The 12,290-nt window shown below is 37.6% G+C and overlaps 1 protein-coding gene across 3 annotated transcripts in view; it reads right to left on the bottom strand.

Moving 5' to 3' along the window:
- Nucleotides 1-12,290, bottom strand: part of SATB2 (SATB homeobox 2) — a 153,605-nt gene that overhangs the window by 40,077 nt on the left and 101,238 nt on the right. For 2 of the 3 annotated variants that reach the window (XM_060781127.2, XM_060781117.2), the window contains exons 8-9: nt 11,303-11,515; nt 4,718-4,873 (exon numbers count right to left, since the gene is read on the bottom strand). In XM_060781127.2, the coding sequence (XP_060637110.1) occupies nt 4,718-4,873; nt 11,303-11,515 (369 nt within the window). The remainder of the gene's footprint in view (nt 1-4,717; nt 4,874-11,302; nt 11,516-12,290) is intronic. The other variant, XM_060781137.2, reaches the window with a different exon arrangement.

Genomic DNA, 12,290 nt, shown 5'->3' with positions numbered 1-12,290 from the left:
TAGTTTTATTAAACTGCACAAAATCTTTATTATCCTCTTTGGCTACACAAGTTGCCATGCAATTATTGCACCAGAAATAACCTATAGTCCCTTCTACGGTGGTACCCCAGTTATGGAATTCTCTCCTCCTGGAAGCCCATTTGGTACCAACATTGTAATCATTTGGGTGCCAAGTTGAAAGCTTTCTATTATAGCTTATAGGGTAAATTGGTTTTATCCAGGCCCCAGATGTTTTGCAGTTTTACTATTCAAGTTGTTTAAACTAATTTTAAATTAGAAAATATTTAATAGGATTTTAATCTTTTAAAATGTTTGTAGTTATTTGACTATTTAAGATGATTTTGTTGTAAGCTGTTCTGAGATCTTTGGATAAACAAGACATGAATATCTTAATAAACAAAAATCAAACCAGAAAATAAAATTTATAGTAAACTTTAGTGCAAAATAAGCCCTCATCCTCCTTGCTCCATCTACTTTATTTATTATTTATTTAATTAATACACTTGTACCCCGCCCTTCTCACCCTTGAGGGGGACTCAGGATGGCCTCACAACAAGCACCATTAAGTGCCATCACATTCATAAAAACATTCAACAAATTCATTAAAACAACATTAAATAAACAGCTGCTAAAAACACACCAGTTTAAATCAAAGTTCGGATCAGTTCAATGTCACTTCAAATTGCTTATGTTTTATTCTCACTTGCCACTATTCAATGATCAAACGCATGGTCCCACAACCAAGTCTTGACTTTCCTTCTAAAGGACAGGAGGGAGGTGACCAATCTGATGTCCCTGGGGAGGGAATTCCACAGGCGGCGGGGGGGGGGCTGTCCTCGTCCCCACCAATCGCATTTGTGATGGTGATGGGATCGAGAGCAGGGCCTCTCCAGATTATCTTAAACTTCATGATGGTTTGTAACAGGAGACACGTTTGGACAGGTAGTCTGGGCCAGAACCATTTAGGGCTTTAAAGGTTAAAACCAGCACTTCCTATTTTCAATGAATGCTCTAAACGTACACCAGAGCATCAGTTATGTTAGGTCTTTTGTCTTATGAGCCAGGGAAACTGGCACTGCAGCTAGACCTTCACCTTTGGTAATGGTCCTTATCACATGGCAAAGTATGCATCCCACTCTCACTTTGCTTCCCACTCCCATGATTTTTCCAAATTCTTAACGGACAAAATCCATCATTAGCTTCCAATCCCTCAATGTTTCCATCACCTAACTTGGTGTGATGGATTCCTAAACCATGCTTGCAACATTCTCCAATATACAGAACATCTAATCTAATGAGGTGGTGGCAGGGGGCGAGAAACAAAGTACCTGAAGGCAAAAGATGGGTGCGACAGTTTACTTCTGGTCTGTATTAAATTTCACATGATCCAGACTAATTACATTTGATTTTGTTTCCTCATTAATCTGCAATTTATTTTTTAAATGTATTCTAGTTTAAATATGCATTCAAATATGCTTTCTCATAAAATAAGCATTTTAAAACTATATATAAATACTGTAAATAAATAAATAAACTATCTTGCCTCCGTGTACAAAGTTACTCTAAAGTAGTTCAAGCATATTGTCTCCTGTTTGGTCCTTTTAAAGCCTATAATAGTATTTTAATATTCAAAGATGTGCAAAATTGAAATGATAACTTTGTTCAGAAGTTTAAATCAAGCAAATATGAGTCAAGTAACCTTACTTCATAAAGGTAATTGAATTAAATTCTTAAGAGTAGTGAATGGTTTACAGTCTGAATACTTACGCAAAAAATCTAGCAAACTGTAAATCCCCCTTCACAACTTCTCAATTTATATTTTAGAAAACAGCATTGCTCTTATCTCCAAAAATGATAAATTTTTGGTTAATAAACTCATCTTCTACATTTGCCAGCTTGGAAATCAATTAAACAGTTCTGAAAAAACAATCAAATGTTATACAGTGAAGGAGAACCCTATACTGACAGGTCACCTTGTACCATCTGGACAGCATAACATGTGCTACCCATGCTATGGTGGTCTCCTATGGGGGCTGAAAAGGTCTACCACCAATACCTCATGATACATGTGGCCTTCAAAAATCAGATGGTTCTGAATAGGTGCATATTTTCCAAAGGAAGCCCAAAGACTATTGAATGTATCACTATATGAAAATGCTTTAATATTGTTTGAAGAAGAACAAATTCTGAGATAGGAATGGCGAGAATTGCTAGTTATATAGATAGTAGGGGTGTGCAATGGCCTCTCACCATTAGAAGAGGGAAGCAGCAGGGAGAAAGAAGAGTTATCTGGGGAAAAGACTGAGAAAGTCAGATTTCTGGGAAATGTAGTTTGGGAAGGCAAGGAACCCATAGCAGAGAATTCAAAAGGTCCTGCCCTAAACTACATTTCCCAGAATTCTGCTCAGCATCAGAAAATCCCAATGAGGATAGAGGAGAGATTTGTCCCTCCGTAGCAGCAGCCAGCCATTAAATTGTTAAATAATCTATAATGAGGAGGACTGACTGATTCTTCAAGTAAGTAAATCTCTATGCTGGGCTGGGAGGAAATCCCTAAATAGAAGTTCTATTGGTTAATATGAGAGACATTCAATGAGATAGCTGTTGTTGCTTTTTTTTTTTAAAAAAAAAAGTTTTTCTCAAAATTTTAAAAAATCCTAAAATCAGTAGATGTATGAATATTTCTGAAAGTTGGAGGAATGATCCCCTGTTATCTTGTGTCATTATATAGAAAATTACAGGAAACAGCTCTTGTAGATTTAAAAAAAAATGTTAATCTTACCATTATACACGTAATAATAATCAAATATGAGTGAATTGATTTCATTTGTTAATAATAATGAAGTTTATTTTTAAAAATGTAGTAATATTCAACAAGGAATTTATTTAATTCATTTCTTTAATTTCTGTTATTTTTAGTCTATTTACATAGATGTAGATTAACTTATGTGTGTTTTAGTTAAAACAAATTTTAACTTCACAAAGGCAATTTTAAAAAACCCATCCTACCAGGAATAAACAAGTGTAGCTCTCAAGCATATGTCAAATTTAAATAGCAATTTCCAAAATTGCTTCATGCATTATTAATAAATAAAATCCCTTCACTCATATTTGATTATTATTAGGTTTATAATAATAAGATTAGAAGCCACAGTAGTGCAATGGCGCAATGGGTTAAACTGCTGATCTGAAGGTCAGCGGTACGAATTGACAAGTTGGGATGAGCTCCTGTCTGTCAGCTCCAGCTTCCCATGAAGAGACATGAGAGAACCCTCCCACAGGAGGGTAAAACATCCGGGCATCCCTTGGGCAGCGTTCTTGCAGATGGCCTATTCACTCACAAGGAAGTGACTTGCAGTTTCTCAAGTCACTTCTGTCACATAATAATTATTATAATCAGTGAAATAGTTGATATTATAGTCAAAATAATTCCTTTCCTAAATTTTGGTGGCAAATAATCTTACAGTTCCTTACATGGAGTACCAATTGCTATTTTGTGTACTTCAAAAAAATGTCCAGGTCAATAACAGCAAGTGCATTCTACCTCAGAGAACGGATGGTGGACCAACTCCTTCTGAATCTTGCTATTCGAAATTGGCAAGCATTATAATGAGTGTGCCACCCAAATTATTTCGGGTGGCTTAGAGCATTTCTATTTCAGGACTCTTTTGGGTAAAATGACAGGAAGCTTCCAGGCATTTTAGAGCCAAACCTCAAAAAGAGCCCAGTAATTTGGTTTGTACTAAAGGGTTCTGATTAAGAACTATCCAGTCTTGGCTGCAGACATATCTTTGGAATTCACATGAAGGAAAGGATGAAGGGCACGTTTGCAAAATCAATTGTGCAGTTTTTATATTTACTGCACTTTTACCACATATGTCATTTATTACACAGTGGAAAACCATTAAATGCACAGTAGTTGTGCCAAGTGGCATTATGTTTTTAACAGCTTTATTCGTTTAACAGCTCCAGCTCTCATTATATTTTGCCATGTGGTACATGAGAGTTTTATTCCTTTCACAGTATAACGGGGCTCCATGGCATTTTCCTTTTATGTATTTCATATTGTGCCTGGGTTTTTGCTTTTGTGTATGCATCTGATCATTAACCCATAGGCTCCACTGAAAACAAATGGTGCACCAGGAGACATGAGAGATTATAAAGGCAGAAGAGAACGTGAATGAGAAAGATTTAGATTCTCCTCATACAAAATCTCTATAAGAAATTGGAAATACTGGTATTTCTAGGAATGTGTGCATTTCACTTCAATTGATTTTATTAAGTTTTTCTGTCACTTTTTAACTACAAATACTAGTGATCATTCTATACATGGCTACTTGCTCATTTGGCAGAGAGGATGGACTGATTCTTTAAATGCCTTATTTGTCAAATATGTAGGGCACCATAATTTCAAGTGTCCTCACTGTCTGTAGAAAGTGGAGAAGAAAAGAACTGGAAGGATTGAGATCCTGCTTCTTTTTCAGAATTTTCTTTAAGTGATCTGGCTTATTTTTACTATTTATTCAATTTAAAAAGGCAAACAACCCCTTTAACTGCAGGACAAAACACAATGGATTCTGAATGGATTGTTGTTGATGATGTTGTTGTTGCTGTTGTTACTACAGCGGAAACATGTACGTTTCTTGGTGGCAAAAGGGACAGGTGTAATTTCAATCTAAAAGCTCTTTCTGTTCTTGAAAAAGAGCCTCATACTCACCTGACTTTTGTTGGCAGCCACTTTGGCGAATAGAGCCTGAGACACCTTGGCCCTTTTCATCTCCTGTTGGATCTCGTCATAAATGGCAGCTGTGATGTTTATGTTGGCTCCGTCCACCTTAATGGGGAGGTCTGTTGTCGGTGTCGAGGTTTTGGCCTACCGAGAGACCATGAAAATAATAATTAAAAAAGTGCTGCTTTCAGCCCAGCCATCTGTGCAGAAATTATCAAAGGATTTCAGTCAGCTGATGCCAAACTGCATTAGCTACAGAGGGACACTTCCTGTCCATTATTCTAATCAGGTTAATTGTGATTGGAAATAATTGCGGTGCATTCCTATAGGACATACACAATGCTCTCTCTCCTTCTCATTCTCTCCCTTCCTCCCTCTCTCTCACACATGCACACATACACACAGTTCTTCTCTGCCCCTCTGTCAATATGTACAGATATAACCTGTCAACATAAACAGAAGAAGAAACGCTGAAAAATTGAAAGATTAGATGGCCGATGCATTAAGATCCAAGCGGTTGCTCAATACAATGTGCTACATACAGCAATATTTGGAGTTTTGCTTTTCTCCCCCTTAAAAAAAGCATACCTTTGAGGAAGAGCCAATTCTTCCAGAAAAAATGAGTAAATGCATAGAGGTCTCTAAATAATAAATTATTACTCAATTTAATGCACTCCCTCAAGTCTCTCTCATTCTTTATTAAAGCGATACGTATGTCATTTGAGTATGTATGTCTTCCCATCATTATGCTGGCCAGATAGTCACCTAATTTCACCTAGGAAATCAGTGGGAATGAGAAAAAATTAATAACTCCAGGCTTGACAGTGTGTCTGATGTGCTGCCCTTGGTCCCCTTAACACATATTGCGGTTCTGCTTATGCCACAGCACTCCTTTTAATTGAATGATTTCCAATCAACTTCTGTGACAACTGAAGGACAATAAACAGCGAATATTGGCACTTCCCCATACTGAGGTATCAGAGAGTTCTAGGGGAATGTAAGAAATAAATGGTAAATGAACGAAAGCTCATTACTCTCAAATTAGAAATCTGGCTAATGGTTTCAACAACACAAGTCAGTTACACTACACAAACAGCTGAACTAGCTATTGAATCATGAGCACACTGCAGAATCTTTTACATCAAACAGTGGGGGTTTCGTAGAGGAGTGTACATTACACACATATACACATTTGTACACACACAGAGGGTATCAAACACAGACAGTTAATCCTAGCAAGAATGTTAGGAAAGTTAATTACTAAGCACATATACGGTATATGTCGAAAAGATAGTAACATCATTTTCCCCATTCTGGAACTTTAAAGTACCCAAATTTGTGGGTGGTTCTGAATATTTTGCAGCCTGTTTTAATCTAACAATGTTGATTAATCCACCCTCTATAGGGAAAATATCACTACTCCGTACCTCTAAAAATGAAAGTTGGTGTTTTGTTTTACAGAAACATATGTTTAAAAACCCTGATCTGCTCTTATACAAATGTCAACAGAAGGTTTAGAACCAATTTGGTATCAGGGGAAACAATGTTCATATAGAGGATTAACATTTGTTACTGGAACACAAATTTGCCTTTCATACATTTTCTCTGCCACGTTTTGTGATTCTTAAGGCAATTTCTAACATGGAAATCTCTCTTCTCAGTGGCAAGCCTTTAGTGGAACTTGCCCTCTCCTGTGTGAACCTGCACAAATATTGTGCCTGTCTTCTATTATTTTGATGTTAAAGGTGACTAAGGTGACAAAGGAAGAAAGGACCTTTTTAGGTAGAACATCCAATCTATTGCAGCTTCTTCCCAAAGAGTTGACTGTCACTAAATCTTTAAAATATCCAGAAGCAAGAAAAAAACCCGTTAGTTTCTATAAAGTTTGAATAGTTTCTATATATTAATTTTCTAAAGGTTGTCTTTTTGACTTGTTCCAAATAATACTTTGTGCTGTTTTTATCTTCTTGGTGGTTTTACATTACTAATTGTGACCTACCCTGGAAATTGTGAAACAGGAGTATCAAGTGTCAACAATACAATATAGAAGTCCAACAGAGATAGCTTGTAATTGGACCAGAAGACACTTCATACATGAAATCGAAGTGATACAACCCCTATAATGAAATAAATAAACCAAACTAAGATACAGGCACTTCCCTTAGCTGGAGTAAGGGTTCCCACTTAAGCTACACAGCCCTAAAATGTTTTGTTTATGGCTTTCCACAGGCTAAAGAGTCATATGTATGGGTCACAGAGAACACAAAGAAGATCTCTTCCCTGCACTTGTACTCATCCCCTTGACCATAACAATAATTTCACATGAATTTTAGTTCCAAGCATATCTTTGCCGGTGTCTTTTACAAACTGCATCCCTTGTATGTACATATCACTTTTTGACCTTTGAAAATTTATGGAAAGGGATAGGATTTGCATAGATTATCAACTACAACCAGGAGCGAACAATCAGGTTTTTTTTTTTTTCATTTGAAGGGATGAGGTGCATATATGGCCCTCCAGACTGGCAGGGGATTTCAAGATCTACAAGAAGGCATTGCCAAAGAGGTTCTCAGGCCAGAATCTGAGAAATGAAAACTTAGCCCTGTAGAGAACTCAAGTGATAAGGACTTTCAGGGAACTAAACTAATCCCAAATCCCAATGGTTTATTCCTCAGTGAGGAAACAAGTGCTAAAGCAGTGGTTCTCAACCTGTGGGTCCCCAGATGTTTTGGCCTTCAACTCCCAGAAATCCTAACAGCTGGTAAACTGGCTGGAATTTCCGAGAGTTATAGGCCAAAACATCTGGGGACCCACTGGTTGAGAACCACTGGGCTAAAGCATTTTTAACACAGTGATGTTGTATGAGGTTCTGCATTTTATGAACCATGCCGAGTTTAATGTTGCTCCCCCCCCCCCCCCGCCAAGTACACTGGTATACATAGATAGATAGATAGATAGATAGATAGATAGATAGATAGACAGACAATATGGATTTTGATATGACTCTTGGATAAGTCAAGGATCATTTCACAGAGTGGGAAAAGTACCAATGCTACCACAGGGCTGCTGCCCTTATCGGGTGCTGCTACCATTTCTCAAGAATTCAAATTGAGAGAATAGAAGAACTGGTACTTTTTTGTTCTTCTGAGATGGAACTTGCTCTTTGCCATTTGCCATTCAACTCAGAGGAAGAGATGGTTACTCTTTGGGTAAGATTTAAAGTACATTATTCACATAAGCCCATGAATATGTCAACCCAAGTTTTTGTGTTGATTCTTTGACAAAAATTTCTGGACTTAGGGAAGGGATTAGATGCATATGACATGACCCTCAAGATGTATGAATTCCAATTCCCACAATCCATTCGCTGTCTTGGCACTGTGGGAGTTGAAGACAAGAAATCTGACAGTCTAAAACTTTCCCAAACTGCTTTAGGTGTGCAATGTGTGTAAAGTTACAGGTTGACTACCCCCTTACTCTGAATTCCAAAATCCAAAATACTCCAAAATTGTCTTCATGAGTGAATAAGATAGTGTCATCTTTGGTTTCTGGTGGTTCTATGTTTACACTCTTCATTTCATGCACACTATTATTAAAAATAATATTATCTTCAGGCTATGTGTATAAGGAGTAAATAAAACATAAATGCATTTTCTGGTTAGACTTGAGTCCCATCTGCAACATAGCTCCTTAAGTATACACAAGCATTCAAAAATTTAAAAAGCACTTTGGGTAAGTGATACTCAAGCTGTATTTTCATAATAATTCAAAGACAATGCAAGGCAAATGTGGCTACTTCTCTAATATTCCCACATTCTTTATAAAACATATAATAGGTTTTTTTCAGTCTTCATCATTCTGCTTCCCTGCTTTATCCACTTAAAGCAGAAAACAGTTTGGTTCCAAATCAGGTTTTCTTCTCTCTCCATCATCTTATCTTCTCCTCCTTTTGTCTTTTAAGGAAGATTACAGAATTTTCCCTACAGGGGAAATGATTTGTAAAAGAGATTCCTAAATATGTATAATCATCTTTCGGGGAAATACAAGTAATGGAAATACTGGAAATGCACCTTCCATCATAATGTATACACTGTGATTTAAAGTAAAATTACTCTAAGCTGGTTTTTTATACTTTTATGCTTTCCTTGCACATGTATATAAGAGTTATCAGTTGGGTGTAAAGAAGAGGTCGTCATGCTTCTTAAGCTAAGTAATATATTTCTGTTCTTATTCTTATTCTTTTTGGTAATTGATACATTTACTTTTTGTTCAGCTCTAATGATCACATCTATGATGTCTTTATTGTCTATTTGAAGAGTGGTGAGGACAGGGGTGGGAAGATGTCCATTGCTTGAATTGCATTCAGAAATGGATAACATAATAAACCATTTACAGCAAGAGATCATAATATACTGTCAGATACTATGTACATGCACCGTCTTTCAAATATTTTGAAGCAAAATCACTCTGAAAACTTAGTTCAGAGCTTCAGGAACCACTTGTAAACTAACTATTGAGCCCTATTCTACAAAGATGGTATCAGGCTTGATAGGACCTTAAACAAAGTATCCTTCATCTGCTCCTCTAATGTCTCCTTGGTGGCACCCCCATCCTAAACATGGTGGATCGGGACAGGCAGTAGCCTTCAATGCAGTGAAACTCCAGCCAACCCAAAATCCCACAAACAAGCAATGTTATGTTGGTTTTCAGGGCACTGGGGTTTTTTGAAAATGGGTCATGACCCATCAGCATATTCCATATTCTCAGTGCCTGGTGTGTATACATCTCTGTGTGGTGCTTAACCATATAAAAATTAAATGACCAGCATTGTAGATCTTTTGAGATTCATGATCTCTGGCATTTGTCCCACTGTGACTTCATAACTTTTCCCTTCCACAGACAGTGCAAACTACTGCACCCACAGATCAGCAATGAACGATATTAGATTAAATTTTATTTTTCATTTTCTGTGTTTGATACAAGTATCTAAAGGCAGCATATATTTGACCAGAAATTATGCAAGATGTGCAGAAAGAGGGACAGAGCTGGTTTTAAAGGGACCATACAACACTTTTTCTAATCCAGTGAAAGAAAAATAGCTTCCACTGTGTAACACCACATAACCCATCTTGAGAGCTCTGACCCACAGCTGAAGAAGAGTAAGTATACTGCATTATCCCCACCCATTTCTAAAATCACTGAAGAAATAAATTGTGTCAGCATGATTTATTTTAGTGAACATTATTGGAAATTGTCTCCTTTGCTGCTAGATTCTTCAACAACTATGGCATTTTTGTACTTAGGCAGTGCTGTCACAGTAGGTCAGTTCTATGTATCTATGTAAATATAGTAATTGTTGTTAGTTTCAAATTCTAGTTTATGCATCACTCTCTACACTAAGAGAGACACCATTCACTTTTCCTCATCTTGCATTCTCTTTGCAGTAGGAAGAGAGCCTGTTATAACTCCTACACACCACTTGGATTAACACACTTCATCACATGGTTTTCAGGAAGTGTCATAGGTTGCTTCCAGTACACTTTCTTTATTGAGCCATAAAGGAAGTGTCCTGGCAGCATACTAGGATGCTTCCAGAGGCTTCCCATGTTCTCATTCAGAAGAGCAGGGGGTAGCCGGGAGGCAACGCTTCTCCTTGTGGGATAACATAAGGGGCACAGCGGGTGATGTGGGGCACAGGGCAATGGTTTGCCTCACTGCTCTCTGGATTTGCAATGCTCGCTGCCACCCGCTTAGTATCCTCAGTGTGATGAGGTCCCTAGTGTACATAAGGCCTCTGGTGGACACACAAGAAAAAGAAAGCAAACACCTTGGCTATTTAAAGTCAGTGACTTTGAACTAGACCCCAAAACCAACCAGAAGGCAGTGAAAGTCCTTAAATGCAAGTGTAATACACTATTTGTAACAATGCACAAGTGGCTGCTCTGTTTTGAATGAGAACGTTATGCTATGTTGATTACTACCGTTAATTCCTTGGTAAGCTCTAATTAAGTGTCTCTTGTTGGTGCACAGAGATCCACTTGCCATCAACTAGGGGAGAAACTGAAAAAAATATCTTGTTGATATGGCAACCATGAGGTAAAATCATAAATACCTACAGAAAACCTTTGCCAGATAAGGGGCTTCAATGCTCAAGCAATGCTCAGACAAAACATTCAAAAATTCAGCGGAGAAATATAGAAGAGGACATTTCCACTACTGAAAAAACTGGAACAACCTTCATTTCCAACCAGTTCCACATGGACACTGATGACTTGTTAAGCTGGAATTGCAGTCAATGTGTGCAGCCTGTACTTATTTGAATTCTGTAATTGCTTGAACGTTCATTCTCTATATTTGCAGCATTAATCAAATTAATAACTTACTAGTTTCATCCAGGAAGTGTTCCTAGAAGACAACATGCTCTTGGGAGCAGTAATTTCAGCTCTTAAAAAAACCAATCCAAGATACACTTAGAGGCATGGAATAGCAAGTGGGAAAAATCCTAACAAGTGATCTCACTGGCTAGAGGTTCTCTGGATAATTCTTACAGCAATGAATAGGGTTGAACCTTACCTGGGGGGTTCTGGAGGAGCTTGGACTGCTGGCTGCTGAAGACACCATGCTCACATTGGGGTTCATACTCCTCTCTCTCTCATCCTGATATATACGATCTCGTTCTGTCTCAGGTAAGTTGAGGAAATTCTGCATTGCCCTCAGATTTACCAGGAGGGACTGGGAAGCTGTTCTAGGGTCTTCTTCTTTACGCAGTATCTCTGATAGCAATCCCTGGTTCAAAAAATTAAAGAAAAAGGCCAAGTCTTTTTTTAAAAAACGTTGTAACCAGCCAGGTTGCAAAGCTGAAACCTTCTTCAGATGCCAACCCACAGGGAATGTTTTGAAGAAATAAATCTTTGGGAGCAGTTATGTTCAGATTCTATATTTCTTTTAAGAATAACCTGAACACAGAAGTGCCAAGGAGGCGGGTGGGTATTAAGACACCATTAGAAATCTACAATTATAGCCAGGTGCCTCATGCAAATATTTTAAGTACTATTAGTGCTCTCAATCTTCTGCTTTAGGCTAGAAACACTTGGCAGTCTTGTTCATCTTCAGGAATCTGCCAAGTTTGGTAAATTTAGTTCAGACATTTAAACAGCACAGGAGACTCATGAAGAAAAATGTTTGGCAGGCTTTGGATGTTACTGTTCATTCACTGTAAACTTGTCAATTCTTTCTAATAGGGAGGAAATGCTGCAAATATGAAAAATTCTCAAGATACTTCATCTCAGAAATTAATAGTCTGAACATTGCTTGCTGCCACATTTAGAAAGTCAAGAAGTAGCATTGCCCTTTTCCATCAAATACAGCTAGCTGCTGCCTTTTTACATGAAAGAAGTTGTGTGTTCCATTAGAGTATAATATATTACTGGGCCCCTGGAAGCCTTGCAGATGCATAAACTGATAACATTGGGGGAATACATATTACTGACTAATAACTAAGGTCAACACAAAAATTGTGTAGGAAACATGGCTACCACAACTAAGCTTTGGTTCTTTGCTT

This window comes from Anolis sagrei, chromosome 1 (assembly GCF_037176765.1).
Source record: "Anolis sagrei isolate rAnoSag1 chromosome 1, rAnoSag1.mat, whole genome shotgun sequence".
Taxonomy (NCBI): domain Eukaryota; kingdom Metazoa; phylum Chordata; class Lepidosauria; order Squamata; family Dactyloidae; genus Anolis; species Anolis sagrei.
This window is presented reverse-complemented; position numbering and strand designations above follow the sequence as displayed.